This window comes from Cetorhinus maximus, chromosome 5, assembly GCF_964194155.1.
Source record: "Cetorhinus maximus chromosome 5, sCetMax3.hap1.1, whole genome shotgun sequence".
Lineage (NCBI taxonomy): Eukaryota > Metazoa > Chordata > Chondrichthyes > Lamniformes > Cetorhinidae > Cetorhinus > Cetorhinus maximus.
Window position 1 is genome coordinate 7,372,269 of NC_135883.1, and position 27,544 is coordinate 7,399,812.

Sequence of the window (27,544 nt, forward strand, 5' to 3'; positions counted from 1 at the left end):
CTCTCTGGCACACATGCATTCAAGGGCACGCACGTGCACGCGCACATACACATATATACACACACATGTATACACACACACATATATATACACACACACATACATATACACACACACATACATATACACACACACATATATACACACATACATATATATACACACACACACACCACAAACACACACAAGATACAAAGTGAGAGGATGGGTTCAGTAGATTGATGCCTTTGATGGTTTCAGACTGGACTTGATGGTCTTTTGGATTATGTGTTGAGACAATTGAATGATGTTGACAGCTGATTTATATCTTTTCTTCTGGAGCCAGCAGCTGCTGGGTTGATTCTTAAAACGCTGCCTGTGGTATGTTGATAGTAAAACAACAGGCAGGGCACGAGCTTATAGCCTAGAGGGAAAGAGAGAGAGACAGTACCTACTCAGGATCCTGCTTCTTCTTGTCTCTGGCCTGGAGAAAAACAATTTCTTAAACAAATAAAAGAGGGTTAGTTGCTTATCACATGATCTCTGCTCAGCAACTGACCAGTTACCCAAACATGATCATAGCGAATGGATTCCAGGTCCATGGTTTAGACATGATTAGATTAGGATGAGTTCCTTTCTCAACCAGATCCATTGTCCAAAGTGATTGTATCTAATGGCTTGTTCCCCATCTAGTTGACTACATAAGTACTGCCTGGATTTTTTTGAATGTGTCAGGAGATGGGGTCATTCACATTCCCCTAAGATGACTATCTTTGATGGTTTCTACTGGACAGCCTGACCCCATTTTAATGGCGTTGGAATTTGTAAGATACAATTAAGCAAATGTTTGGCCATATCTGAAGCTGTTGTATTAAGTTACTGAAATGCTGTTTTTCAGTCTTTTAACACTCAACTGGTGGTTTCAACCCAATAAATAAATAGTCAATTTTGATATGAAGTATAGCTATATAACAGTCGCCCCTAGGTTTCTAAATTTTTTCCAATTTTCTGGGCTGCCAGTAATCTTTACACAACGTATGTGTTTTGTTTCAATTTGATACCATCCTTAACTTCCTTAGTTAGCCACAAGTGTTTCATCCTTCTCGTAGAGTCTTTATTTCTCAATGAAATATTTCTTGGATGTGAGATAACCTATTTTCAAAATCCACTTTACCTTATCCTGTATTCATACCTATGTACTTGCCTCTATTTAAGTCGAAGACATCAATATTAGACCCAATTTTCTCAGCCTCAAACTGAATGTGACATTCTATCATGCTATGATCACTCTTGCATAGTGTATCCTTAACTATGAGGTCACTAATTAATCCTGTCACATTACATATCACCAAGTCCACTATAGCCAGTTCCCTGGTAGGTTCCAGAATGTATTGTTCTAAAAAGGACTTTCCTGATTACACTCTACACTCTATACCCAGCCTTAGTCACCTTGCAACTATGTCTCTGTAATAGCTATATCTTACCCATTTATTTCTATTTGTGATATCGATTCATCTATCTTTTAACAAGTGCTGCGTACATTAAGATAAAGAATGTTAATGTTCTTTTTATCATTTTACCTACTCTGACTCTATTTGCTGGTACACTCTTGTTTGTATGCTCTGTCCCTTCCTGTCACATTATGGTTATCATTACCATTTTATCTCAACCCTCCACTATTGCCTTGTCCTTTCTCTTTAATTTTCCAATTTCCCCATACCAACTATTTAGTTTAAAGCCCTCTCTACAGCCCTAGTTATTCAATTCGCCAGTACATTGGTTCCAGTGCAGTTCAAGTAACACCCATCCCAATGGAACAGTTCCCTCTTTCCCCAGCACTGGTGCTGGTATCCCACGAATTGAAACCTATTTCTCCCACACCAGTTTTTGAGCCACACATTCAGCTGTCTGATTGTATTTACCCTGCGGCAATTTGCTCATTACTTAGGTAGTAATCCAGAGATTATTACCTTTGTGGTTCTATCTACTTTTGTAGTTATGCGCAGTAAGCAAGAACCATCTTGCGACACTTTTCTTCATTAAAGCTATTATATAAATGCAAGTTGTTGCATTCAAAGAGACATCGTGGCATTACAGTGAATTTACTTTTTTTGTTATTGCAACATTACCATTGTTATTAGGAAAAACTGCTTGTAAATAAGATACAAAAGCGTATCAGAGTTGATGTTTCAGGTCGATGACCTTCCATCAGAGCTCATGTCATTTCCTCACTTGGGTTATCTGTATCCCTCCTCCAAGTGCCTGCCTCTGAGCTGAGTTCTGATGAAATGTCATTGACCTGAAATGTTAATTCTGTATCACTTTCCACAGAACCTGCCAGACCTGCTGAGCACTTGCAGCATTTTCTGTTTTTATTTCAGATTTCTAATATCCACATTATTTGGCTTGGTTTTGAAAGCCTTATCCGATTTGCCTGGCACTTGATTTGTGGCCTTGCACCTATATTGTTTGCAGTGGTTATATATAGGAAATGTCATAGATTATACTTCTGGTCAAGTTAGGTTTATCATCTCTTTTTACAGCTTAGTTTTTTTTTGGTTTATTAAAATTTTTAATTTTTATTTACAGTGCTGCCTGTGATCTTCCTGGTGCTAAAAGATTGATGCTGAGCCTGGCTATGTTTCGCTGATGGGCTTGACTCGTCATAGCGTTATTTAGAAAATATTTATTAAAACTGAAGTGCCTCATAATCCGCAAGATTTTTTTTTTGCAGTATTTTTCTTTATGTAAACGTGTACCTGTGGTGCACGCTATAAATGCCTTTTGGCCAGTGTATTCCTGATTACAGCCCCGTCACTTTCCCTATGTTCTACGGGCTACAACTGTAAATGTGTTTCTTTTGCTGTCAGATGTTCTTCTCCTCCAGCCAAATAAGTGGTAGAATGTGAGCACAGACTTCTTCATGGCCAGTTGTTTAAACTAGCAGTCCACAAAAGAATCATGAAATGCCTCTATTTTCTCCCTCTCAAGGTGGAAAGCTTCACTGACATGGCACTTTACATCTACACACCTGAGAACTGAGACAGTCTTGAACTGGCCTGGGAATCAGCAATTATTATCCTCCAAAAATGATATTCCTCTTTATTTTATGACACCAGCTTAGAATTTGCAGCTTTATAACTTTTAAGTTCCTTGTTATCTTCTGATTGGATTTCCATTCATTTTTAAGTGTCTGCCGGCATTTTTCTACCCTTCTTTAACTCTCTGAAATTCGGTTTCCTAGCATCCTTAGCTTCCCATTTCCAGTTTCTACTCTTTCAACCCTAACCATCTTTTGAGTTTCAGTTTGAAATGTCTTTGTGGATGTTGTCAGTTCTTTCACGCTTTTTATGTTTCTGTTTTTGTTTTAATTTTCATTTCCTAATTCTCAATTTTTTTTTTTGCATTGCTGCTCACATGACATGCTTGTTTGGATAAATGAATAAGTCAGTTACTTTTTGGGTTCCATTGCATTTTTAGCAGTATTATCAAAAGTAAGAATTCCCATAATAGGAGGTAAAAATTGATCAAGGAAGCAAAGGATATCTATAATTGAGAAACTTTGTAGGCTGGCAGAACTTTTTGTGGGACACACCATCCCGACTTGGAATTATATCGTTGTTCCTTCATTGTGTCTTGGTCGAAATCCTGGAACTCCCTCCCCTACAGCACCACATGGGCTACAGCCACTCAAGAAGGCAGCTCCCACCATCTTCTCCAGGGCAATTGGGATGGGCAATAAATGCTGACTGCATCAGTTTCGTTCTGGTCCCACAAATGAATGAAAAGGAAACTTGTTTGTCTTAATTATCTTAATACTTAATGATTTGGATGATGTTACTGACAAATAAAGTCTCCAAGTTTGCATTAATGCAAAGAGGCAGGGAAAATCAGGAACAATGCTGCCAGATTCAGAAGTATTTACATGATTTGGGTAATTTAGCCAATTGTTGGAACGTGCATTTAGTGTAAAAATAATTGCAGTATGGGAGCAAGACACCATAAGGGAGGATGCATTTATCATGTCAGGAGTGCACAAATGTGTTTTCCCCATGTGCGTATTTGCATACCAAGGGTTACACATACACTTCGAATTAAATTTGCTGTAAAATTCTTGCCTTTTTCACTACATTCCATTTAATTTATTTTAACTTGTGTGTTTCCTCTTCCTTGATCTTTTTTGCCTATTAACTGTTTTTACACAAAAAATTCGTAATACATCAGTCAGCTGCAAGTGTTTACAGATCCATCTAAAACAACCCACATTATCTAAACCTGTATAAATCCATAGCCTATTGGGGTGAATTTATTCTTTTGTTCCTCCACACTATCACTGCTTTGGCTGGCAAACTGAAAGTAATCATTACAGCAACCTACTCTACTTGCATAAAATTAGAAGCTATCCAAGTATTGGTAATGATAATTTTGTTACTTGTTTAATTGAAAAGCACGCTATAATAAAAAAAAGTGGGTTATTAGTGTTTAGCATTCCAACATTAATTAAGTCTCATCGTTGTTTGCAGCAAGTTTGGGAAGTGTACAGCAGAAATTGTGAATGAGCCACAAGTGAACAAAAGCCCAAGTGAGCACAGCACATGGCTACTGTTCATATCAATGAACAAGTAATGAGAAGCAGCATGCACACCCAGCTGTGCTGTTGCTATGCCATCCTAGGCAACAGAATGCCACACACATTGATGAAGGAAATGTGCCTAACTGTTAGGTAAATGAACTATCCACACGTTAAGACCACTGTGAGTGACAGCCACTTTGACTTCATGCGATAGCCCAGTTAGCTTTTGCAAAATCACTTGTCCAGCAATGGAAAACCAAGTGCGCAGAGGCACTTTGCAGCTGAGAGCGTATAAACCACAGCTCGATCAACCCTGTGTTACGGATGAGGAACTTGATCTCAGGATTATAGTGGTTCCACCTATGAAACTCTAATCATTGTATTTAATGGCAATAGAAAGTAACTAGAGGAGGTAATCGATTATTTAGTAAAAGGACAGACGGCAAATGAAGAGGTTTCAGTAGGGCAGATGTTGGAAATTTGAAATAAAAACAGAAAATGCTTGAAATACTCAGCACACCTGGAGAGGGAAAGAGAATTAATATTTCAGATCAATGACCTTTAATCGGAATAGGCCAATTCTGACCAAATGTCATTGCCTGAAATGTTGGGATGAATTTAGTGCTGGTGACTAAGGCCTGAAAGCAGTCAGAGAAACCAGGGCTGCATCTTGTCAGCAACAGCCAATTAATTATTAAGGAACTGCCACCCATGGACAGCCAATTAATTATTAAGGAAGGCTGCCTGTCCCTAAGAGCTGCCAACCAGTCAGAAGGTTAGGAGCTCAGCAGCCTTAGCAATGCCAGAGCACTCATCGATGGAGTAAGTAAGTGGATAAGTGGGGTGTAGGGATGCTGGGGGCAGCCAGGCAGGCCCCACAAGGGTTGATGAGAGCATCTAGTGCCATTGCCAATGGGGGGGGGACGCAGCCATTGACAATGGGAAGCGCCAAAGAATGCCCAGAAAGGACGTATCCCTCCCCACCCCCAGAGTCCGCCGGACTCCCCATGTGGTGAAGCCCCACCCCCACCCTCCCCCTGCAGCTGCTGGTAACTTGCTAGCAGACGTGGGAGGAGGCACTTAAGTGGCTCAGTTGGGCTCTGGGCAGGATCATCTGCCACCTTCCCCACCACTGGCAAGGTGGGATGGCAGTGGGAAGAAGATGAGGGACAGACCACCCTTTGCCTTCCCGCACCATTTTACAGGCCTTCTGCCCACCTCCAAGCCCTCCCCACTGCCACAGCCAATCTCCGAAAGGCTGGTAAAATTCAGCTTGTTAACTGTGTTTCTGTCTCCACCGATGCGGTCAGATCTACTGAGTATTTCCAGCATTTCCTGTGTTTATTGTTGCATTGCCCAAACCTCGTCTGGGGTAGTGTATCTAGCTCTGGTCACCTAATAATATGAGGGTACAGAAGAAAGTAATGAACATACCTTATGTTCTCAGAAATTTAACAGAAAGGAACAGATGTTAATGAAGTGTAGCTGTTCTCTTTTGCAAAAGAGAGACTTCAATGTGACCAAATTGAAATCTTCAAGATAATGAATGGAAATGATCAAATTATCTATGACAATTGTTTACTAATGTAGAGAGTTCAAATACCAGGAAACTTAAGTTAAACGTTAGGAAAAGAACACCGTTAATCACAGTCTTGGAATTAGTTACTTGACCAGGTTACGTGACAGATGGTATTATAAAGAATCATGTTTCTTCTGTTGGAAGGATATGATGAGAAGGAGGCTTATCTGTTGTGAAGGGTGTAGCTTAGTTGTTTAGTTTTATGAAATGTTCCTATTCTTAAGAATTCTGCTAACTAATGTTAACTTGGGCAACTTTATATGACTTAGTGTAAGCCCCTGGTTTTTATTTGCTCACTAGTGTTTCTTTATTTACATTAAAACCACAGGTTATACTCTGTTGTATTTCATCATAATGTTCTTTCTTTCTCTGCAACGTACAGTAGGATGTTATTGGAATAATATCTAAGAGGCCTGGACAAATCCAACCATGGCAGCCAAGTGAACTTAAATTCAAATGAATAAATCTTAAATAAAAAGTTATTATAAGTGACCATGGAATTACCAGGCTGCCAGGTTAAAAAAAAAACATTTAGAATTTAACATTAAGGAAGGAAAACTGCTGACCTTAACTGGCCTGACCTATGTGTAACTCCACACCCACGGCAATGTGGTTGACTCTGAAATGGCCTCGGAAGCCACTCAGTTCTGTTCAGATGGGCAATAAATGTTGGCCTTGCTAGTGACACCCACATCCTGTGAATGTTTTTTTTTTAAGTGTGCACTAGTGCAGTCTCATTGTGGATCTTCCTTTACAAATCTTCCACTTCCTCACAATGTTGTGATTCCTGGCACTTACAACGTTCAATTTGCTTTCAGCCTATCCTACATCTAATGAATTTGAATAAAACATTGATTGCCTGAACTAGCAGACATAATACTACATTGTGGCGTGTCTCATAAGGGAGCAAATATACGTCAAATGATAACTATGGGTTTTATCAAAGTAATTGAGGAGGGTTCTATATTTAATTGAACTTTGTGTCGACCAAAAGTTTTTGTGCTGGATTAATTTCATTTTGAGTATCTACAAAATGGAGGAGAGGAAAATAAACTAAGATGTACAGGTGGATACTTTTGAATTTCTCAACACTGAGCACTTATTGAGCAATTCCGTTGTATAAAATTGCAGGAGTTAATGTTTACTTTTATTTCAGTCCAACGTGCTTATTCTTCCATACAAGAATATATGGAATTTCTCTGGTCAGAGCAGCTTATTTGTAGCTGGTGAAGCAGTCACGTGATTCACTTAATTAAGCAGGAGCACTCTATTTGGTATGCTGAAATGCTGTTCATTATTGCAAATGCTCTCTTCACATCCTTACCTCCAACCGGCACAATTAGGAAGAGGGCAGCTGATAGCTGTGCGAACTGTCCTGAACTCATCTCCAAAATCCTATTTTCCTCGCCTCTCCACAACTCCCTAGATGTGCTTTTGGTATAGAACCGATGGAATATCAGCATCCCTGCCGCGTCACTCCCTCGCCTCCTTCCTCTACCCCCACCGCATATGTTCACTGAAGTGATGTTCCATCAAGTACTGATGAAACCCATTACACGTATTCATTTATAGGTTTGAGTGTTGATTGCCAAGCTGGACTTAGTTCAACTGTAGCAGGAAGAAACAAGTGTTCTGACAACTAGGCTCTCCCTCCATTATGAAGGAACATTAGTCTCATGTGAGAACAAAGAAACAAAGTATAAAGTGGAGCAAATGTCTTGCTATTGAATCAAAGCCAAGCATGGTGATGGCACAATTAATGTTCCAGTTTATGCCAGATCCATCTCTGATGATTGCTTTCCACCTAGTATCAACTTGCATTTTACCTTAGCCCTTCAATTTTTCTCCAAGTTCAGTAAACAAGTTGTGAAAACTGTGCTGATAGTTTAAGTGTCTTAAATAATGTGAACTGACACAAAATAAGACCTTAATCTTTTAGTACCTGAAATCATTTAAGAAATTTCCATCAACAACGATTACTTTGAATTCATTATTCTGTTTTCACTTGTGCTGCTTCCTAGGAGAATATTTGTTTGTGTCTGTCAGTGTATGGGGGAGATGGGAGTAAAAATTCAGGCCTCAAAAACCCCTGTGGTTTTGTCATATTCCCTTACCACCAGTTAAGCTAGAATTTAGGTCAGGCCCTGAATGGAACCTGATGTCAGGGATTACGAAAGGTGTAGTGAACGAAAGATCTTACAGCAGTTTGTTCCGGGATTATCTGCACCAGAGGTGGTGGGTTGGAGGGTAGGGAGCGTCCCATAATGGAGTTCCCACAACCCAAGCACTCAATAGATCCGCCATTTGGTGTGGCGGTGTGCCTGGTGAGACCCGGTGTACATACCAGCCGGCTTGGACTACAATGCTGCAACCTCAGCCTGTTTTTGAAAAGACTTGTTTTGAAAAAGAAGCCTTGAAATATTTTTAATGAATTAGTCAGTTGCTGCACATTGACAGCCCTCCAAGGAGGACTCTGCATTCTGCACCCCCCTGGCCAGTCACTTTCACAGGAAAACGCCTTTTGGGCAGACATGACCCCCAGACATGTCCATAGTAGAGTGGGCACCCACCATTGGAACACAAAGAAAAGATCTCCCTTGACCTCATAAACTTTAGTGGTGGAAATCACAGGCGGTGCATCTGGGCAGTTCACTTCCCCCACCCCCCACCCCCACTCTTCTCCTTGTTCCCCATGGATTTCTGAGACACAGTAATTGGCCTACGATCTATTTTGGAACCAATTAAAAGATCCAGTCCTTTTTTAACATTTGGCCCATGTTTCCAAAGCGTAACTCCAGACTGGGTCATAAGCTGTCGATTTTAAAAATGTGGAAATCTTTTGTTTCATGTTGTTTTGTTTTTGTTTTTGCTATTGTTTAACCGTGGTCAGAATTGTATTTGTGTTAAACCTGTGCACTTGTTAGTTTTTTTTGGGGGGGGAATAAAATGGGATTTCAATTGGAATTTTTTTCTATTATTTTCATTTTACTGTTTGTTAATTGTATCTTATAATGGACTGAACTTTGTTCACCAAATGGCAGCTGATGCATATCAAGATATATGTATTAAAATCACAAACAAATAAAAAGAAAAAATTCTAATAAATCTCCTGCTTTAAACACTCATTTCTTATGGAGCAAATTAAATTGTGGAAGAATAACATAACGTTAGCAAATGAGTGTTAATGAATCTTTGCCCACACTTGTTTGCTAAAGAGACCTATTTGTCCTTGATGATGACCAAGTATGGCATCTCCTCTTCACCTGTAGGTCAGCTGAGTGTCAGACTCTAGATGGAGCTATTGTTCTGACATGAGGGCAAAGCATTTTATTTAGGGACTCCCTTTCTGGCTGTTGCGATGTGCAGAAAACAGCAACAGCTTAACCATATCTGTTGAGTTTTTGTTACCTGTACAGGGATTATACATTATACCTACAATATGCCCAATATCTAACTCAAATGTGTTTATATCACTTGTGGCAATGTTTTATTGTTTTGCTACCAAATTTGACTACAAAATAGGCTGCCATATTTGCCTACAAAACATCAGTGTCTATACTTCGAAAGCCATGAATTGATGATGAAGACTTTGGAATATCCTGGTAATGTGAAACATACAGGATAAATTCTTTCTTAACCACCCTATCTTAATACTCAGTGGAGGCTTATTCAGAAGACTACTTAAAACATCGACAGTGTATCTTGAGGTAACATTCCACACTATTGTGTTTAATAATAACATAGCTAATGTTTCCATTAGTAGGAGAGACTAGGACCCGAGGGCACAACCTCAGAGTAAAGGGAAGACCTTTTAGAACAGAGATGAGGAGAAACTTCTTTAGCCAGAGAGTGGTGAATCTATGGAATTCATTGCCACAGAAGGCTCATTGAGTGTATTTAAGACCGAGATAGATAGGTTCTTGATTGGCAAGGGGATGAAAGGTTACGGGGAGAAGGCGGGAGAATGGGGTTGAGAAACTTTTCAGCCATGATTGAATGGCGGAGCAGACGCGATGGGCCAAATGGCTTAATTTCTGCTCCTATGTCTTATGGTCTATGGTCTTATAACCGTTGAGTTGCAGCTATATTTAATCATTGCTCAAAATTGAAAATTCTTTTTAAAAAGCCACTTAAAATTAAGTGCTCAATAGAATTTTTTTTCAATCATCTTATCAAGCTGGTAAGCTTAAGTCCTTGAAAGTAATTTTATCAGCAGGTAAGTACTTTGCTTTGTGAATTTCTCTTTAAATTAGCTGCAATTTGTGGGACAAGGAATAAGTTGCACCATATGTGTGCATGATTACCTCAATGCCAGGAGGAAGAAAATATCTGGAATTAGTCAGCTTCTCTCCTTCTCATAAAGAAAATGCAGCATAATGTAACATTCAAATGTGATTGTTTCCACCTGTACTTCTGTCAGCACTACTATGATTCTTAAAGAAACAACGTCATAGTCCCTCTGGGTGGTGTGAAAAAATAATCTGTTTTGCAGTTCGACAAGATGCAGCTTCAATCTTCTACCCTCTTAGGTGTGGTTCCACTGGGGTTGGATGCTCTCTCTGGTTCCTCACCCAAGTGGCCATCGTTCAAGGCTTGTGCTTTAGCAATCAGTTTCAGCAGGCTGATGTATCATAAAGAACACCATTGCCATGTCTGTCCTACCGATATATGGCGCCCACATGTGCATTTTGAGCAGGAGTGGGAACCTTTGCCAGCTTCACTCTTGCACACACCAGCATTGGCACTCGTCATCTTGAAGTGTGTGGAGTTGGCTCAAAATCAAACTCGGGATGCCTGAGCATGTAGACCAGAATTTAAGTAATGAATTATTGACCGTGGTTCTGTGGAAGATAATAGACCGGTATCAATGTGATCAGTGTACTCTTTGAGATTCTATGCGTGCATTGCTAGTGCAATGGGATAACAGGAACAGTCTGGCTCATCAAAGTAGTAAACATAGCAGCTGAGCCCACTTAATCATAGTGGTGGCTCTTGGATTTAATGGTGGCCACATGGCTTTCCTCCACCCTCAGGAGGCAGCCCAGCAAGCACTGTCGGGTTTACCAGCAGCCTTCCCAATAGAGGGTCCTTCATAGCCAGGCACTCTGTGCCCAATTGAGGGCCACAGCATCAGGCAGGGGTGGGTGTAGTCATTGAAAGCCACACCACTGCCCTTGCTTCTGACCCCCACTGTGTGCCCCTCTTCTGCTCCCCTCACCCTGCGATGTTCATCCTGCCCATACTCACCTGGGGTCTGGGGTCCTACAATGATCCTGGGCATCTGGCGGGTGCATTGCCACCAGCAGCCGCTGCTCCTGTTGGCGCCAGTGGCATGAGCAGCTTCCAGCCTCTGATTGGCTCTGGGCAGGTATGATTTCCACCTTCTGGGACCTTAACTGCAGGGAAGGCTTGATGGTAGCCACTTGATTGTGCCAGGCCTCCCTGAAGATCCCCATCGGGCCTCCAGCCAGTGGGCGCGATCCCCTTTGGTCTGACAAAATTTCGGCCAATGATATGGACGAATCATATCGGCCATATGATATGATATATATTCAAGTAGCTCTATTAGCTCATAAAACATGTCCTACTTGATTTTTTTGTGCTGCCTGATGAGACATTTTCTTCACCTTCAGGTCTTTGCATGACTGATTCCATATTTTCTAATGGATGAAATACTGATCCTATAATCACTATTCAGTTTTTTAAGCCTCACCTATCTTGGGGATGGGATTAATACATCCCTGTTTGAAGGAAATGATTAAAGGGGCCAAATTTTCAGCACTCTGCTGGTCCTGAAGTGAGGTAATTCTATAGAATTTTGGAATAACATTAACTTCTGGCAGGTGGCATTCACTCTGAAGTAGTTGCTGACAATAAGAGTGGAATAGACTGCATTAAGTGCATGATTTTAGTCTACAACTGTTTTGGAGTGGATGCAGCCAATGAGGAACTAGTGCCCGTACATTGAGCTACTCCTTAATACTATGGCCTTCAGGGTAAGATTTTCATGGGAGTTGCACAGTGTGGTACTTAGTATTTATGTTCATTTTCTTCAAGTAATAAAGGTCTGTTGCACTAAATGTATTTCGCATTGTCTCAAAACCTTGCTTCTGCCAACATAGAAGAGCAACTGGCATGATCCTTAAATGCTGTTCATGCACTACTAAAGAAAGAACATGCATTAAAATAGCATCTTCATGTCCTCAGCCTATTCCAAAGTGCTTTGAATCCAATGAATTATATTTTGAAGTGCAGTGATTGTAGGGAAACACAACAGAAAGCATTACATGACCAGTCAACCTGTTATAAATATTGACCAGGTCACTGAGAGGAGCATTTTCCTTAGCACATACGACTGTTTTACTTTTAAGACGGTTGTAAGACCGACCATAAGTTTGGGAGGATTTAAACTAAATGGGCAGGAGGTCAGCATATAGAAGAAGAAAAGATGAATAAGATGCACAAAATAAGTGTGTTGGACAGTACTAGAGAAAGAAACAGTACCCTATTGGATTGGAACAGACTAAGAAGCACGACAAGGAATACAAAGACAGGTTTCAAATGCATGTACACACAAAATGTGATGAATAAGATTGGTGAACTGCAAGTACAAATAGTTGCATGGGAATGTGATGTAATGGCAATAACGCAGACATAGCTTAAAAATGGTGAGGGCTGGGCGCTTAATATTCACTTATACAAAGTGTTCAGAAAACATAGGGAAGAAAAAAGGGAGGTGGGTTGGCAGAACTGATTAGGGAGGACATTGTAGCGTTGGAAAGAGGGGATGTCCCCGAGAGGGAAAGAACAGAATCTATTTGGTTAGAGTTGAGAAATAAAAAGGGTATGATACCACTACTGGGGGTATTCTATAGGCTCTCAATAGTGTACTAGAATGAGTGAATCAAATCTGCTGGGAAATCACAGAGTTGTTCAAGAACTAGAGTGTTGATATTGGAGGCCTTTAATTACCCAAATATTGATTGGGATAATGTTAACGTAAAAGGTAAGAAGGGGTAGGAATTTCTGAAATGTGTACGCAAGAACTTCTATCACTAGTATATTCGCAATCCAACTATGAAGGAGACATTGCTGGATCTGGTGCTGGGGAATGAGGTGGGCCAAATGATCTAAGTGTGTGTGGGGGAAACACTTGGATAAGAATGATCATTGTATCATAAAGTTTAGATTAATAATGGAAAAGAGCAAGGAACAATCTAAAGTAGAACTTCTAAATTGGAACAATGGGATGAGAGGGGAATGAGCCAGGGTAAAATGGAACCAAAGACTGATAGGAAAATTGGTAACAGAACAATGGATGATCTTCAAGGTGGAGATGCTTCAGGTAAAGACTAGGTACATTCTAAAAGGGTGAAAGGTGCAAAAACCAAAGCCAGGGCTCCCTGGATGGCAAGGGAGAAAGAAAATATGACGAAACAAAAGAAGATGGTGCATGTCAGGTGAATTCTTCCAAGTGATAAACAGGTCAAATGCAATGGACCAGTGTCACCAGGAACAGATGTGGGTGCGATTTAAAAATCATGTTCCCAGAGGGCTTCTGCTTTCCAGAGGCACTTGGCACCAGACTCACTTCCTACCCAATTAAGACATTTACATTTTAAAATAGTTTTGAGAGGTCAGGACCTAGAAATTTTCTGGGTGTTAGGTCCTCAACCCTGCTTGGAAATTCAGCCCAATGAGTTGAGAGTGGACATGAAGAGGAAAATATGGGAATAGATTAGCAGTTAACATAAAAGGTGACCCAAAAACTTTTGACAAGAGTGTAAGTAGCAAGCAAGTAATAAGAGGCAGGGTGGGGCCTATTAGGGACAAAGAGGGTGATATTTGCTTAGAGACACAGAGCAAGGTTAGAATACTTAATGGGCAGAATTTTACGAGTTGGTGAGTGGGAGCAGGGAGTTCGAAACTCCCAACGTCACCACACCCGATTTAAATTTTCAGGAAGGCGGGAGTGCAGCAAAATCAGCTGCGCGCCCGCCAACCTGTCAATGGTCAATTGAGGCCATTGACAGGGTCAATTAAGTAATTAACCATAACCTCAACCCTAAGGTTGGCGGGCAGGCCAGGAGCCCCAGCGGGAACTTGAAAAAACATGAAACCTCATCCACGGCCGGGATGAGGTTTCATGTAGGCTTTAAAACATTTTAATAAAGATTTTGTAAAAATTATGGACATGTCCCAACTTGTGATATCGTCACATGAGGGGACATGTAAGCGAAATTTTATTTTTCTATTTTTATCTTTTTTACATGTAGAGCCGATCTCCCTGAGGCAGCACTTAGCCTCAGGGGGATGAGTGCGCTCTCTCGTGCGCATGCGTGAAAGAGCACACTCTCAATTTAGGGATTCCCCCCGCCGCATAGGGAGCACATAGCGCTTCTGTACGGACGTCACGCTGGGCGGGCCTTAATTGGCCCGCCCACGTAAAATGGCGGCGCGCCTCCGATCGGGGGTGCTGATCGGAAGCGAGCTTATGTGCGCCCGCCCATCAACTCCCCCCCCCCCTCCCCCCCCAAATGGGGGGGAAAGTTCAGCCCAATGAGTGCTTTGTATCAGTGTTTACTAAGGAAAAGGTGCTGCCAAAATATCAGTAGATGCGAAGATAGTAGAGGGAATGAATGGGGTGAAAATTGATAGGCAGGATATACTGAAAAGGCTGGGATGATGATTATTATTCTTCAAATTAATAAGTCGCTTGGTCTGGATGCTTGCAGTCCAGGTTGCTAAAGGAAGTGGGAGTGAAGAAAGTAGATGGGTTTGCCATAATCTTCCAATCTTCCCTAGACTCAGGGGAGGTGCCGGAGTACTGGAGAATGGAAAATTGACACCTTTTTTTCAAGAAAGGGTGTAATGGACATTCCTGGTAACTACAGGCTGGTCAGTTTAACATTAATGGCAGGTAAGGCTTTGGAAACAATAATTGGGGGGTGCGGTGGGCGATGGGAGATCAGCAGACACTTGGAGAAGTTTGAGTTAATCAAGGAGAGCCAGTAAGGATTTGTAAAACACATATCGTGCTTGACTCATGTAATTCAATTTTACAATGAAGTAACAGAGAAGGTTGATGAAGAGATTTCAATAGATGTTGCTTATATGAATTTTAAGAAAGTGTTTGACAAAGTACTGAATAAAAGACTGGTTAACAAAATTGAGGCTTATGAAATAGGAAGATCAGTGTCAGTTTGGATAAAAAAATTGGCTGGATAATAGACAGTGGTATTCTCCAAGGATCAATGTTAGGCCCAATGCCTTTTGATATATATCAATGACTTGGATATTGGAATGCGGAGTAAAATTTCAGAATTTGCTGATGATACCAAACTTGGAGGTGTGTCAGGGAGTGAGGATAATACCAATCAATTGCAACAGGACATAGATAGGGTGGCAGAATAAGCAGGCAGATAGAATTTAATACAAGAAGTGTGAGGCGATGCATTTTGGCAGAAGGGATAGGAACAGTCAACAGAGACTTAATGGCACAGCTCTGAAGAGTGAAGGGACAGAGGGACCTTGAGGTTCATTTGCACAGATGCTTGAAGGTGGCAGGACTTATTGAGAGAACAGTTAGCAAAACATGTGGGATCATGGGCTCCATAAGTAAAGGTATTAAGTACAAGAGCAGGCAAATTGTACTGAGCCTTTATAAAGCTTTGACTTGGCCACAGCTAGAGTGTTATTTTCTGTCCGGGTCACCACCCTTTGGAAAGAATGTGAGAGTCCTTAAAGAGGGTGCTAGGAAGACTGACCAGAATAGTTCCAGGGTCAAAGGATTTTAGCTACAAGATTAGGTGGGAGAAGCTGGGGTTCAGGGGAGATATGATAGAGATATACAAGATTGTGACAGACCTAGATAAAACAGACAAAGAACAGCTGTTCACACTAGCTGACCATGCAAAGACATGGGGACATAGATTTAAGGTTTTGGCCAAGAGATGCAGGGGTATAGGAGGAAGAACTTTTTTTATGCAGGAAGTGGGAATGACCTGGAGCTTACTGCCTACGAGGGTGGTGGAAGAGGAGATGATCAATGCTTTCAAAAGGAATTTGAATGGGAACTTGAGGGAACTAAACTTGCAGAGCTATGGTGGTGAATGGAACTGACTGGAGCTAGAATGGGGAATGGATCTGACTGGATTGCTCTACAGAGAACTGACATAGACTCAATGGGCCAAATAGCCCCCTGCTGTGCTATAATGACTCTGACTATTAGGCACTTGCAGAACTCTGAATGGGGAAAAACACAGAGATACTGTTAATCACACCCCCTCTTCCCCCCCACCTCCCAACCCCCAACCATTGCTATAATCACATCTTTTAGCTATGCTTGATCTAAAACATAATAAGGATACAGAAGTAGATTGTTGTCTTATGAATAACAGGCTAAATTAAAGGCTGCACAAAGCAGTTACTATTTAATAAAGCAACTGTTTTTTATTAAGGTTACCATGGTTTAAAACTTTTAATCATTGAAATGTTTTGATTGTCTAAATGTTGTCATATTTTTCATGGATGATGACCTCAAGCAGTATCGTCCAAAACAAATGGGTCTTGCTAATGAATTGAGAAACAGAAAATAACCCCCAAATCGTTCTGATGTCAATGTTCAAACCAATGTTGAAATAATGTGATTCTCACGCTACCCAAGCTGCAGTATTTTTCCTGTTTCGTGATTAACTATTTTAAATGGCGGAATTTATGATGCTGTAAAAACTTCAGTGATGTTTGAGATTTTTCTCTTGAGTTCCTCACTGAATCCTCTCTGTAGGCCACGTTGTTTTCATTTACTACTCATTAAACTTGTTAAAACTATCCATTCATTGAAGGAATGGAAGACCAAAAAGCAGCGCTACCCTGCAGAGATAACTAAAGTGTTGTCTACAGGTCAAAACCCAGTTTTAACTACCACCTACCCATTTACTCATTTACCTTACAGGCCATCAGTAATCCCTTTGATGTTTGGAGTTCCATTTTTTATTTGGAAATATAAAGCTGTTTCTGTAAGAAGAAGCTGTGTAATGATATTTTAAATGCCCAGTTCCCTCCAATTAACAGAACATAAAAAAAGAACAGTGCCTTATTGACGATTCCAACCCACTCCTGGCCAGCCTCCCATCTTCTACTCTACATAAACTTGAGCTCATCCAAAACCGTATCTCACACCAAGGGCTGTTCCCCTAAGACCCCTCTGCTCACTGACCGATTGGGCCCCTGGTCTGGCAATGCCTCAATTTTAAAATTCTCATCCTCGTTTTCAAATCGCTTCATGGTCTCGTTCTTCCCTATCTCTAACTTCCTCCGGCCTACAAGGCTCTGTGATCTCTGCACTCCTCCGATTCTGGTTTTTTGCATAGCCCCAATTTTAATCGCTCCACCATTGGCTGCCCATGCCTTCAGCTGCCTAGGCGCTAAGTGCTGGGTTTCCCTTCCTAAACTGCTTCACTTATCTACCTCTCTCTCCTCCTTTAAAATGCTTCTTAAAACGTACCTCTTTGACCATGTTTTTGGTCATCTGCCCTAATATTTCCTTAAATGGGCCATTCCAAATTTTGTTTGATAGTGCTTCTGTGAAGCGCCTTAAGATGTTTTACTATGTTAAAGCTACTATATAAGTACAAATTATGGTTGTTCTATTAACTCTTCAAATTCTGTAATATCCTCTCGACGTGTTTCCCATTCTTTCACTCTCGAATTTGGATTATTTTGTATGTTTTTCTCCCCCCAACCCCCCTCTCCACGTGGCACCAACATTTTAAAATTCTCCTAAATGTTTCCAAATTTCTGTATTTCTCCCCGCCTTCCAAACCTCCACGTTTGGCACTGGGATCCTCAAAGAGCTCAATGATAGCAATCGTTAGACATTCACAAACCCATGTGGTCATCCATGTTCAAAATACTAACCTCGAATAATTCCAGTCATACCATTTCTGCACAGAAACATAGTTAGTGATCATAGACTGTTGATAGATGATCATGGACTCTTAATATTAGCACTTCTAAAAGCCAATCCTGGTTAGAGGTATATTCTTCAAAGTTTGAATGGGGATAAGTCTCTAGGCCTCTCTTACTTGTCCAGTGCAACCTTGACAGAGAAACCATGGAATCTCTGCAAAAAAAAAATGGCAGATGTGGGAGAATCCTCATGGAAATTCAGCTCCGGCCTTCCACCCCCCCCGCCATTGTCTATAAAAATTTCAAAGGAAGTAACAACAATGTCTTCAAATTTCACGTGTTGTGTTGGTCCAATATTTGCTGATATTGCAAAGTTAACTGGAGATAGGTGCCTGCATGTTCACTGCTATCAACTGAGGAAAGAGAAGAATGACAACTTGAGATATTTATTTCCCGGTTAAGCTCCCCCTGAAATGCGTGGATTTATAAATAATGCATGAAATGATACAGCTTAGTTACAAAAACAAAAGGGAAGCGAATCATACCTTAGCGTTCGTGCCATGAACATATCCCCCTGTAAAAGTAAATCTGGTAATTTGGACAATTGCTGCATAAAGTTCACACAACAGCAGGTCACTGTGCAACAGACATTAAAGTTCGGGTGACTTCACGTTTGTGTTCAGAATGTAATCGGAGCAGATCTGCACCCATAAAAAGAGCTGGTTTTGATTTAAGATGTGAAGGGCTTCAAGATGTCAAATTTAAGAGTTGGCAATGTTGGGCTCTTTTTGTTTACACCATCTGACTTGCCTTGACAGTTAGATTGAGTACTGCAGCCTGTAACCAATTAACTTGATAATGAAAGTGTGAAAATCTGAGTTGATATTCTGGTTGAGTTGATCAATCTAAGATCTTTCTGGTAGAAGAAAACCTAATTTTTCTGAGTCATCATTGCTTGCTTAGGCAGGAAGTTCTGTGTTAACAAAAGCGTATCTCGAAATAATGCAGAAAAACCTTATTATTTTGGAGGGAGGTTATTGATGTTTGAGATGGTAAGCCTACACAATTCATGCGTAACATGAAAAACTTTAGAATTTACAGTGCAAGCAATAAAAGTATAACATAAAGAAGGAATCACAGAAAAATGTCACATCAAAAATACATATGCTGCAGTTTCTTTTTCAACTTATTTTCTTGGGAAATGTTAAACTTAAAAAAATTACTCTGGAAGTCTTTATATCTTTCAAGATAGTAAAGTAATGAGTTACAGTAAAAGTGCCGATTTCCATTTATAAAGTGCCTCCTTAAATAATATTTCTGGGTCTAACTGTTTTCCACTCTTTAAAGTTCATAATTTTCCACTTCTGCATGGGAATCAACTAGTGCTAGAAATTCTATTTGTGGAGCCACAGTACAAATGACGTAGATGGTGGATCACTTTGAATTCAAATACTTGATAACTGACCCTCAACCATGTCCAAATAGTCCCTCAGTAAAGTGCCTTATAAAATGTTTTGTAATGTTAAAGGATGTTCAATAAATTTAAGAAAGATTGGCATTTCTGTAGCACTTTATTCTTTTATATTTTTGTTCGAGGTGAAGTGACCATGTTCTTCATCTGGGTTGTTAAGTAGGGTTCCGGTGGGTATGTAGATGACTACTAAGACGGATCTGCACCCTGAAGGTTCTGCTGCAGGTAGAACAGGATATTGGAGATGATTGCGTTTTGGAAGAGTGGCAGGCTTGGGATTTCCTCTCCTTGCATTTTCTCTTTGCCTCTCTACGTTTGCTTTCGAATGAAGCTCCACCATTTTTTATTTGGTTGCGCCAGGGTCAGTGATCCTGGGTGATCCACTCCCAGGACTCAAAGTTGATATCAAAACTCCTAAGTGAAGCCCTCAGAGTGTCCTTGTAGCACTTCCTTTGACCACCATGAGAACGCACCCCAGACTCAAGCTCTGTATAGATTTGCTTTGATAAGCAAGTGTCAGATATTCTGGCTACATGACCGGCCCAGCTCAGTTGCGACTGTCTCAATACGGTGTGGATGTTTGGCATGCCAGCTCAGATTAGCTCCCCCCGTGTTTGGTATTTTGTCCTGCCATCTTATTACATACCGCTTCCCATGCCATGAATTATTTTGAAGTGCGATCATTGTTATTACGTAGGCAAATGTGGCACCCATGAAACAACAATATTTGTACAAACACTAATGAGATGAATGAACCAGTTGAAAACTGCTTTCAATGGTGTTGGTTGAAGAAAAATGTTGGCTAAGGCACCAGGAGAATACCTGCTCTCCTTCAGATTGTACTTTGGGATCTTTAATATCGATCTAAGCCACTGGAATAGTAGACCAGGGCCTTGATTTAACATCTCATCTGGGGAATGGCAGGCCAAATGATTCAGTGCAACTTCGGTCCTGCATTGGTTTATCAACCTAATGCTAAAACCCTGGAGTGCAGCCTGAATAACCACGAACTAATGTAAGCTCCCATCACTTAATCTTTAAGTCAGTAGATACAAATTACTACCATGTTGGAAAAAGTGAGTTCTTCAGCACTAGCCAATCTCCAGTACTTCATCTGAACAGCTCATTCTTCGTTTTCTTTTAATTCGTTTGTAGGATGTGGACTTCGCTGGCTAAGCCAGCATTTATTGCCCATCCCTAACTGTCCCTTTAGAAGATGGTAGTGCGCTACCTTCTTGAACCGCTGCATTGCACATGGTGTAGGCACATTCACAGTACCGTTAGGGAGAGAGTTCCAGGATATTGACCCAATGACAGTGAAGGAACGGCAATATATTTCCAAGTTAGGATGGTGTGTGACTTGGAAGGGAAGTTACAGGATGTGGGATTCTTAATCAGTGAGAGTCAACATGTTATTTGTTATGGGGAGGCAGGCATCACAACTAATTCCCATGATTGAACATTTCAGCCAGAGATAGCTAACGTGAGCAGAAATCCTGATTGATTTTTATTTTTGCATCTTGACCTGAAGAACTGTGATCAATTGTAGTGCCATCCCACTGCCCTGATAGAAATCAGCATGCCAATTATTGCACAGATTGTGTCTCGCACTGAAAATTAGATAAGAAGTAATGGATACCTAAGAGTGATTATGGGTTCAACTGCAAGATTCAGATGATCTATAAACAAAGCTTAAACAGTTCAAGCTGAAATACTATCTGAAGCGCCTCATGTAGATTACAGGCTCCAACGTTCACTTGATTATTCATGTTAGAATATTCAGCTTATTGCGTGCAGATATGTTGTAAATTGTTTTTGATTGTTTTATATTAGCTATGCAACCACTGCTGCTACATCCTCTGTTCCTTGGTGCAGTAACTTTCTACAAGGGAAACTAATGCTTTCCAAAGTCTTTAATCCAGATTATTGAGAAGTAGTCCCCAGTTGATTCTGGAAAGTTTTTCAGTGCAGTCGTTAGGACTGCACTTTATAAACAACCATTTACTTCACATCAGAGCAGTTGGTTTACACTTTTCTTTTCAAATGTAATGTTCCATTTGAACGGAGGACTAACATGACGTGTTTTCAGCAGTAACTCACCCTTAGTGTAAAGTGATTGGGGCTTGCTATAAGTGATTACCGTACTATAGATGGTTTTCAGCAGCTTTGCGGAAGATGCATATCTCTCTTTTATGGTACAGACGTGCTACCACGACCCCTAAGAATTATTAATAACCAGATCATTTAAGACAGTAGGTCACCTCTGTTTATTCCTTAAAAGCCCTCTGCAAATTGTGGCCATCTCACGACAAACAGTCCAATCAGCAACAGTGTTTAGCAGCAACAAGTAACCGTTAAGTCTGTCAGTACTCACGGTGAAAGGTGAGCAGAATTATTAGCTATTCCTTTTCAGCCTGCCACAGCAAAATGAGACTAATTGTACCCGCTAGCCATCTGCTACCTGGCCTATTTCCACATGCCTGAGGCAGAGAATATATTGACAAAGTAGGTCTTTCAGGCCGTTGCCATGAGACAGCCCTGCAATCGCTTTTTCTGTGGTTCTATTAATGCCTAAGAAAGGCTATTAGCCTGGTTCCACAAACAGAATTAATGGACTTCTTAGCTCTGATGTTTGTGCTTCAAATGCTAAAGAGTAACAAAACCCTACTGCACCAGAACATTAAAATGTGAGGCCAAAAGAGGGAGATGGGTGCCAGAATTACAAAAGGCAAGGTTTTCCTAACGTTTTACTGGAATATGGGCTATTTTGTTTGGAGGTGTTTGGCATGAAAACATGATTAGTGAAACTGGTTTTTATCGTGAGTCATCAATATGTAGCAACACAAATCAGGTGGCTGACCTTTCTTGAATTTAGGGGTCTCAAGCTCCACTTGCGGAATGGTGCTCATTCAAATGAGTGATGCTGTTGGAAGGAGAAGCAGTCTCTACATTTTTGCTGAATCTGTGTTTCTGCAAGTCAGACTAAATAAACATCCACAATGATAGCGCACCTCTCATCATACTTGTTACAAAATACATCTTTTGCACTTTTGTACACCAAGAATATTGAGAACTAATGACAAGCAATGTCTGACAAGCTCTGTCATGTCACTTTTATGAGTCCAGTTGGGTTGAAGGATGAAAACGGTCATCATGTATTGTGCTTTATTTGCAGTGCCGTTGGATGAACTTTCGGTGAATTGTTTTAGGGAAGGGTGACATATCTTCTTGTATTTTATTGATCAAATGTTACAAACTGGCTCTGAAATGGACACTGTTCTATATTCCCATTGTGCAGGCTCAAGCAGCTGGCTCTCCTCGTTCATCGCCTAGCCACAGTGCAAGTCGTCCCATGCCAATGCCCGTTAGGTCAACTTCTGCTTGCTCCACACCAACCCATGGCCCTCAAGACTCTTTGTCTGGGGTTGGAGGAGATGTGCAGGAAGCTTTCGCACAGGGTAAGTGGTAGTCTTGCCAAATCTTAGCTGCCTATATATGTTTACTTTGTCCTATCATTATTCCATATGTATATACTTTCCTATGAAGAATTCAGAATTGTGTTTTTCATACTGTATATTTTAATTGATGATTATAAGGAGACAATCTTTTAGATAATATCTATAAAAATAAAAAACCTGCCAAAGCCAGTTATATTTGGAAAAAGGAGAATTTGTGACTGCAAATATATCTTAGCTGTGATCTTGCAACAGGATTACCAATGTGCAAGAATGTACCACAAAAGCAGTTTAATTCTGATTTAAGAAATGTTTTTGACATACCAGAGTCCTAAAAGGGAGCAATAAATGTAATGCTGTCAAAGATTGTCCAGTGTATTTGCATTATCACTTGGGTGTGATGTGGTCTGACAGTCCCTATAGCAAGGCACTGTTTAATTGTTGACTCATGGGCCTTAACAGCCATCAGTCAGAGAAAACCATTACTTTTCTTGGAGTGGCTTAGACTTGGTCTATAGAGGTGGAGGGAAGAATGACTGTAACTGAAACTACAGTTGATATCTTGAAGTCTGACCAGGATATATAACAGCTGACTTTACACAAAATCACTACTTCCTTCTCTTACTACATTATGCTTTCCATGCAACCTGTTAGAAGTGATAAATACTCATATTAGCTATTTTGTATCAAGATGTTTTCTTAAATTTGTCCTTAGGAAGTGGGCAATGCTGCATTTATTTCCCACCTCTCCTTGCCCTGGAAATGTAGTGGTGGTCTTTCATCCTGAACTACTGCAGTCCTCGGTGTGATAGTGCTTCCACAACGGTGTTATGTAGGAAATTCCAGGAAACTAGCTGAAGGAGCAATGAAAGAATAACAATATATTTCAAAGTCAGGATGGTGTGTGACATGGGGTAAACTTGAGTGTGATGGTGTTCTCATGATATCACTGCTCTTATCATTTATGGTGGAAGAGGTTGCAAGATGCTTTTAAATCTTGGCGAGTCGCTGTAGCATGTTCTGTAGATTATACATATGGCAACCAAAATGCACCAATTCTGCATGAAATTGAGCTTTTTGAGTGTTGAAGCTACACACATCCCAGCAAGTGATAAATATTCAATCACACCCCTGACTTCAGCATTGTAGAGGATGAGTACACCACTTAGACACCAGACCAAAACAGAATTATCTGGAAAAACTCATCAGGTCTGGCAGCATCGGCAGAGAAGAACAAAGTTGACGTTTCGAGTCCTCATGACCCTTCAACAGAACAGACCACCCAGCCTGTGCCTTGATCTAATGGCCGCAGTGTTGATATTGCTTGTACAGTTTACCTTCTGATTATTGCTGGTCCTCAAGATCTTGAATTTGGGGAACTCAGCAATACTCATACTGTGAACGGTCTAGGAGCTGTGGCTGAGCTTTGTATTATTTGACTTGCTTCCAACAACAGAACTATCTTCCTTGGTGTGACTCCAGCCACTGGAGGGTTTTACCCTTTGGCTCTATTCAGCTCACTTCTGCTAATGTTCCTTGGTGGCATACTCAGTCGAAAATTCCCTTGATGTTGAAGGCAGCAATTATCACCTTTCCTCTGACATTCAGCATCATGTCCATGTTTTGAGTCAGCCTCGAACAGAGTGAATCTAGCAGAACCTGCAGTGACCATTGATAAGCAGGTGCTTGGTTAGTAGATGTTGTTTAATGGCAATTTTGATAAGACCCTCCAGCACTTTGGAGTTTCAGAAAAAGCTTGTGGGGCAGAAATTGGTCCGGTTACATTTATCCTGTTGTCAGATATGTTCTGGTGCACGTGAAAACAAAACCCACATTTCAGTGGATCAATATCTCCCATGATATTGAAGACTCGCGACACGTCATGTTAAATGTCACATAACATACAGCAGTATAAATCTGTGGCTTTTAAATTCGAGAATTTTTTACTTCTTCAACTTGTCACACCAGTGAGCTCGATCAATGGAATATTTCACAAATTTTTCTTCCGATACCCTTTTTCATTTCATGTTGGCATATTTTGGTTCTTTCTTTTTCTGGGGTTATTTTATTTTAACTGGAGAAAATAACATTACAGACATTGTCCAGACCTTTAAAATGCTGAGTGGCAAAAGGGTCTATTGTTTTAATGTGACAATTAGTGGAAAGCTCTGTCTCCATGGTTCTCAAAAGAATAAGAACATTTAAAAGAGAAATACTGAAAAAGGCAAACCAATAAAAAGGAATGGAAAGAAGCAGAAATTAATCCATTAATGCAGCATCTGCTTTGATCAATATGATGGACAGTTTGCCAATTTGTAATTTATGCTTTTGATGTGAATGGATGCTGTAGTATATAATTCATTGCAAAAAATATTATCCTTAGAATGTAGTTCTAAGCAATTTAGACCAGTCCAGTTCCTTGGCTGTGCTTGGAAAAAGCATCTGGAAAACTACCGTTTGTTCCCTGAGCTTAGAAGGTAAGGAACAAAAATCAGCCAAAGTTCTTGGTCTTAATCACGAGTCAGTTCCTCCTGCTGCAAATTTTGTGAGTGAGTACAGGAATGAGGTTCGATTGCATCATTTTACCAGCAAGTGTCTGTACCAACTCAGTGAACTTAACAACTGAGCCACCAGGAGAACTTAAATTGACCATTTCAGTTGTTAATTGATTTTTGATTTGGAAGTGTTAATGTAGGGAGAGTGTTTATTCCAACATCAGTAATTATTTTAAGTTCATAGCATTATCCGTATCCCCTCCATACCTTATCCTATTACAACAACAACTTGCACTTCTATAGCAGCTTTGCAGTAAAAAGAACCCAAGATGCTTTATTAGGAGTGTGCTATGGAACAAAATTTGACACCGTGCCACAGAGGGAGGCATTAGGTCAAAAGCTTGATCAAAGGGATTGGATTATAGAGCACATTAAATGAAGAAGGGGAGGCAGAGAGAGATAGGGAGGAAATTCCAGATCTTAAGGCCAAGGCAGCTGAAGGTGCAGCGAGTGATGGGGCAGTTAAAATTGGAGATGTACGAGAGGGGATAATTGGCAGAGTGCTGAGATCCAATGGTTTGGAGGGCTGTAGTAGACTACAGAGACAGAGAGAGAGATGAGGCTATGGATGGGTTTCAAAGCAAATATGACAATTTTAAAGTTGAGGCATTGCTTGACCAGGTGGAATGTAGGCCAGTGAGCATAAGGGTGATGGGTGAATGGGACTTGGTGCGAGTTAGGACACTGTTGGCAGAGTTTTGAATGACTTCAAGTTTATGAAAGGAAGTAGTACATGGGAGGCCAGCCAGCAGTGTGATGGAATATTAAAGTCTAGAGGTAACAAAGGCAGGACAAGAGTTTCAGCAGCAAATATAGATTGAGGCAAAGATAAAGTTAGGCAATGTAACAGAGATGGAAACAGACAGTCTTAGGGATGGTGTGGATGTGTTGCAGGAAACTCATCTCGGGATCAAATATAATGTCAAGGTTAGAAACAGCCTCAGACAGTTACCAGGGAGAAGGCTGGAGTCAGTGACAGGGGGACAGAGTTTGTGACTGGGACCAAAGACAGTAGCTTTGATCTTCCTAATATTTAACATTAGGAAATTTCTGCTTATCCATTAGTGGATATCAAAAGATTTAGAGACAGAGGAGGGATCAAGATATGTGGAGAAGAGGTAGAACTGGGTATTGCCAGCATACAGTTGGAAATCAATGCCATGATTTTGGATGATTTCACTGAGGAGCAGAATGTAAATGAGAAATAGGGGAGCAAAGGATAGATCCTTATAGGACACCGGTGGTAACAATGTAGGAGTGGGATGACAAGCCATTGTAGGTAGTTCTTTGGCTGCAACAGGATAGATAAGAATGGAATCAGGAAAGTGCAGTCCCACCCAGCGAGACGATGATGGAGAGGCATTGGAGCAGAATTTTGTGGTCCACTGTGTCAAAGGCTGCAAACAGGCTGAGGAGACAAAGAGGAACACCTTTACCACAGTCAACTAGGCTGTCATTTGTGTCTTTGGTCAGAACTGTTTTTGATACTATGATGGGGTGGAAACCTGATTAGAGCGATTCAAACAAGAGATCCTGAAAAAGATAGGCACGGATCTGGGGTCAACAATAGGTTCACAAGTTTAGGAAATGAAAAGGAGATTTGAGCTGGGGTGTTAGTCTGCAAGGACAGAGATGTCAATGGTGATTTCTATGCGGAGAGGGTGATAATGGCAGGTATGAAGGAGCGGGGGTCGGTACTTGAGAAGAAAGAACTGTTAATAATGTCAGCCTACATCGGAACCAGGAAGGAGTAGCCAGCAGCTTAGTAGCAATGGGGTCCAGAGAGCAAGAGGTGGATCTCATGGACAGGATGAGCTTGGAGAGGCTATCTGGGAAGATAGAAGGGAATCTGGAGAAAGATGCAAATTTAGAGATAGGGCAAGGGTACGGCGGCTTAAGTAAACAGAGGCTCCTGAATGAATGGTCTCAATCTTTTAACATAAAAATCCATGAGCTTGAACGCACTTATTATTGGAGATGATGGTGGAGAAGGAGGTGAGAGTGGTTTAAGAGGAATGTTCA

The 27,544-nt window shown here is 40.8% G+C and overlaps 1 protein-coding gene across 6 annotated transcripts in view; it reads left to right on the plus strand.

The window, feature by feature from the left end:
• The window catches only part of dtnba (dystrobrevin, beta a), a 461,468-nt gene that overhangs the window by 394,399 nt on the left and 39,525 nt on the right, over positions 1–27,544 (plus strand). For all 6 annotated transcript variants that reach the window (XM_078541481.1, XM_078541476.1, XM_078541482.1 and 3 more), the window contains one exon: positions 22,811–22,970. In XM_078541481.1, coding sequence (XP_078397607.1) covers positions 22,811–22,970 — 160 coding nt within the window. The remainder of the gene's footprint in view (positions 1–22,810; positions 22,971–27,544) is intronic.